Source organism: Anoplophora glabripennis, unplaced genomic scaffold (assembly GCF_000390285.2).
Source record: "Anoplophora glabripennis isolate ALB-LARVAE unplaced genomic scaffold, Agla_2.0 scaffold349, whole genome shotgun sequence".
NCBI lineage: Eukaryota > Metazoa > Arthropoda > Insecta > Coleoptera > Cerambycidae > Anoplophora > Anoplophora glabripennis.
Genome location: NW_019416444.1, coordinates 518,416 through 523,184, shown reverse-complemented (window position 1 = coordinate 523,184; position 4,769 = coordinate 518,416). Strand labels below are relative to the sequence as shown.

Below are 4,769 nucleotides of genomic sequence, written 5' to 3'. Positions count from 1 at the left end.
CAAGGTGTTGAAAAATTAACTTTTTTGACTTATTTCTACAAGGCTGATTTTTTTTCTCAAATACTTTAGTTTATAAGAGAACCAAAAAAAAACAGTCTACCGATCATCTAAGGGTGCAAAGCCTTGATAGACGCAATGGAATGCACGATCTCCCGAGCGCAGTCGCTGCGCCGATTCACTGTAAGCCGCTCTGAATAATAACTCATACCGGGATTAAATTACAATCTACAAAGCTGCTTTTTTGTCTATAGATATCTTACAATAATTATTGTCAAATAAACGTCTTATACCTTCGATACGAGGTGGCTAAAGCTTCGGTAGACGTGGCGAAAGTTTTTGCGCGGAAGTTGCTTAAAATTCCAAATTTATTATTAATTACAGTTTTTTGAGCTTACACCATTATTTAAACGTATGATATAGTAACAACGAGCGAGCGTTAGCGAGCGAGATTTTTGCTAGTATAATAGGTATTAACAAAAGTTCAAAAATTTTTTTTTTCAAATAACTGACCTTTTTCTTTTTTAACATTGAATAATTAAATTTATTTCACTTTTACTTATAATTTATAACAATAATACTTTTCGATAATAGCGCGCGAAATGCTTGATTTGCGATTCATCATCACATTCGTCAATTACACTCGTGCGAGAATTATTCTATCGCACTAGTATCGAACAATATTTTACGACACTTATTTATAAAATAAATGATAACAACGCAAATGTTTTTTATTACAACAATATAGTAATTATATAAAAAATAAATATATTTTTCTTATTCCTCATCGCTACTGACATTTGATTCCTCATCGCCTTCCATATCATCACTATCTTCATCCTCATCATCTTTCTGGTCACACACTCCATCATTTTCTTTAAGGTATTGACAACCGTCATTTGCAATTTCTGTATCTGCAAATAGCAATATATTATTAAATATTTATTATATTATGCTAACATAAATTCACCCCCTTTAGGGTCTGAAAGTCATTTTTTAATTGAGTTTTAGACTTCCTTAAAATGCAAATATGTGTACCTGAATCTTTATCGTTCTGTAGATCAAACGTCACATCATCGATTGACTGAGGCAATTGGTCGCCACTAAACCAATTAAAATCATATCTTGCATTCTCATCCACTTTCCAGCCACAGTCGAGTGGGGATAATGTTGTAGGCTCTTTTAAGTGAGCATTACTCCAAATTTGTGCAATATATGCTGTTCGGAGTATGTGTTCTCGGAGCTCTGATTGACAAGGTGGTAAAGCAGATGCATCGAAACTCTTGACCTTTTGACGAAAGATTTTATCGTTAGTAGTTTTGTAAGCTTTCAAAAACATCACTGATCGATGTGACGTTTGATCTACAGAACGATAAAGATTCAGGTACACATATTTGCATTTTAAGGAGGTCTAAAACTCAATTAAAAAATGACTTTCAGACCCTAAAGGGGGTGAATTTATGTTAGCATAATATAATAAATATTTAATAATATATTGCTATTTGCAGATACAGAAATTGCAAATGACGGTTGTCAATACCTTAAAGAAAATGATGGAGTGTGTGACCAGAAAGATGATGAGGATGAAGATAGTGATGATATGGAAGGCGATGAGGAATCAAATGTCAGTAGCGATGAGGAATAAGAAAAATATATTTATTTTTTATATAATTACTATATTGTTGTAATAAAAAACATTTGCGTTGTTATCATTTATTTTATAAATAAGTGTCGTAAAATATTGTTCGATACTAGTGCGATAGAATAATTCTCGCACGAGTGTAATTGACGAATGTGATGATGAATCGCAAATCAAGCATTTCGCGCGCTATTATCGAAAAGTATTATTGTTATAAATTATAAGTAAAAGTGAAATAAATTTAATTATTCAATGTTAAAAAAGAAAAAGGTCAGTTATTTAAAAAAAAAAATTTTTGAACTTTTGTTAATACCTATTATACTAGCAAAAATCTCGCTCGCTAACGCTCGCTCGTTGTTACTATATCATACGTTTAAATAATGGTGTAAGCTCAAAAAATTGTAATTAATAATAAATTTGGAATTTTAAGCAACTTCCGCGCAAAAACTTTCGCCACGTCTACCGAAGCTTTAGCCACCTCGTATCGAAGGTATAAGACGTTTATTTGACAATAATTATTGTAAGATATCTATAGACAAAAAAGCAGCTTTGTAGATTGTAATTTAATCCCGGTATGAGTTATTATTCAGAGCGGCTTACAGTGAATCGGCGCAGCGACTGCGCTCGGGAGATCGTGCATTCCATTGCGTCTATCAAGGCTTTGCACCCTTAGATGATCGGTAGACTTTTTTTTTTTGGTTCTCTTATAAACTAAAGTATTTGAGAAAAAAAATTCAGCCTTGTAGAAATAAGTCAAAAAAGTTAATTTTTCAACACCTTGCGTGGGTGGTAGACCCTTGATGGCCCCCCTTCCGACGCGGTAGACTATCACTATACTGTATTTTTAGGTATAATTGATCACTCTAAAAAGTTTCAGCCTTGTAGGTATAAGGCATTTAAGTATTATTTATTTACATGTTTAAAAAATTGTTACTAACGTTTGCCCCCACATTGGCGCGGTAGACTGCCGTTCCGTTTACTTACGATATCAAAACAACAAAATGAGAAAAAATCAGCTTTGTAGGAATTGGTGCAAAATTTCTGTCGCTGCCTCCCGGACTAATAGAACACATGATTAAGCAAAAACTGTCATACAAAAGTGGGTCATACAACGTTTCGTTTTCATGATACAGAGCGTTGAAAATTTTAATATACACATTGCACATTTTTTCAAATGTTTTTAAAGTAGAGACAAGCCTTTCAAAAAATTCAAAATTTCGACCGAATAGTTTTGGAGTTGCTTTCATTTTATTTAGTAATTTTATTTTTTTTATTTATAGTAGCTTATATTAATTTATATAGATACAGACAGCGTTTTTTTCAATTAAGAGCAAATATTTTGATGAAATAAAAAAATTTCTATTTTCAGTAGAATCCAGCCATTGGGTTTATCAATTTGAACAATGTTTGTCTGTCAGAAAAAAACAAAATAAATATCTTTTGATGATTAAATGTAAGAGTAATTTTTAGTGAATTTGTCCAAACAAAATGGTTTAGAATAAAGCTAAAAATTTTTTCGATCTCTCGAACAAACAACTGGCAACAACTGACGTACTGCTAGAGAAAATAAAATGAATAATACACTTTTACGAACGCCACTGGAAATTAAGACTTGAATGGACAATAAAAAATTGCGACCTAAATTACTTATGACAGTTTATAAAACAGGGTTTCGTCTTTCTAATATTTTTTAAACGTTTTAGATTTTAAAACCTTTTTTTATTCGTGGATCAATTTGGCTGATATTGCAAGGTACAGGCTGAAGGATGACAGAATGAGATTAATACATAGGATGTTTGGAAACTGTGAGCAAAAAAGTTATGAACAAAAACCTATTAGGTTTTTGTTCATAAAAATAATATTACAAATTCTTCTGTTTTTTCCTTGTTAAGCGAATTACACAGCCTCACAATTACTTTTTTATAAGAATCTTTAAAATATAATTTCTATTATAAATAAATGTTGTTTGTTTTAATTCAGACAGACATTGAGAAATGTCCGTTATTACTAGTAATTCCCCTGGTAAAATGATACATTTCGATACATTAAAATTTCCAGTGACTACAGACTTTTGAAATTTTGACAGCTGGTCTGGGTTCAATTCAGTCCGTCTGTGCCTGGTGAGTTAAACTGAGGATCCTAGCTGTTGCACTAGGTGTTGCGAGTATAATTCAATGCCGGTTGGGGCATATAGCCCACGGAGGAGTGGTTTTTCGCAACACTGGCAATTAAAACAGAGTTTTCTTATCTTGATATTTGCATTCGTTAGTTAAATAAAAAATCTTCCCAAATACTTGCTTTGAAGTTATGCATGTATTTTATTGTCTTTAGTTCAAGTTAAAATTTCGATTCATCCTCTGTTAACGGATTGTATTAACATATCGGAATACCGAAGTCGAAGTTGTTAAAGAAAAGGCAGACAACGAAAACAAAGATGACCACCGGTCGCTGAATTACAAGTGGAAGTGGATCTTATTTGTGGAGGGGCGACACGTGCGGTGACTATGAGACGCCTTCAGTATAGCCATCCTTCTCTATCGCACGGATTTCTATGACTTACTTTATAGCTCTCACGTAACGGCTGATGAACCATGGGAACTTTCCGACCCTGTATATTGACGCAGAATATAATTCTACATATTCCTGATTTATAAAATTGTTGGAAAAAAAAAGTTTTTAATCTTTGAAGATTACTGTAATGGCCGCAAAATTTTGAGGACGCTGTGCATAGTTGGGTCAAATGTGGCCCATTTTCTATAAATACATAACATCTACTACTAATAATGCGAGTATAACATTTCCAGCTATACAGATGAAGGTGGCCGAGAAATAGTTAAATTTCTAGCGTTTTTAGGTACTGAAATCTTGACAAGTAAAACGTGTAGAACAAAAATAAGCACAAAAATAAAATCCTTGATGTTTTATTTATTCATTGTTACTATTTAAATTTACTCAATTAAAATAATAACTAAAAAAAGCGTTTGTGAAACATGCGTTTGCTGTTATCCTAAACCCACATTTTAAGAATTATTTTCACATACTTATAAATAAATAAAAGTAAACAATTTTATAATGTAGGATTAAGCAAGTAAATGTTATAAGAATATTTACATGTGGAGTTATGTACCTAAAA

The 4,769-nt window shown here is 32.2% G+C and overlaps 1 protein-coding gene across 1 annotated transcript; it reads right to left on the bottom strand.

Annotated features, from left to right (window-relative positions):
- Positions 1-714: 714 nt before the first annotated feature.
- Positions 715-1,360, bottom strand: LOC111691542. The gene is made up of 2 exons (XM_023454574.1): positions 1,036-1,360; positions 715-911 (listed from the first exon to the last, which is right to left on the bottom strand). The coding sequence occupies exons 1-2, from the start codon at positions 1,334-1,336 to the stop codon at positions 775-777; spliced, it is 438 nt and encodes a 145-aa protein (XP_023310342.1). The 5' UTR covers positions 1,337-1,360; the 3' UTR covers positions 715-774.
- Between the last annotated feature and the right edge of the window lie 3,409 nt (positions 1,361-4,769).

Excerpts from the sequence above, each read along its gene's own strand:
- LOC111691542 (XM_023454574.1), bottom strand. The coding sequence starts at position 1,336 with ATGTTTTTGAAAGCTTACAAAACTACTAACGATAAAATCTTTCGTCAA. Across the intron at positions 912-1,035 it reads ACAGAACGATAAAGATTCAG|ATACAGAAATTGCAAATGAC; the intron begins GTACACATATTT and ends TGCTATTTGCAG.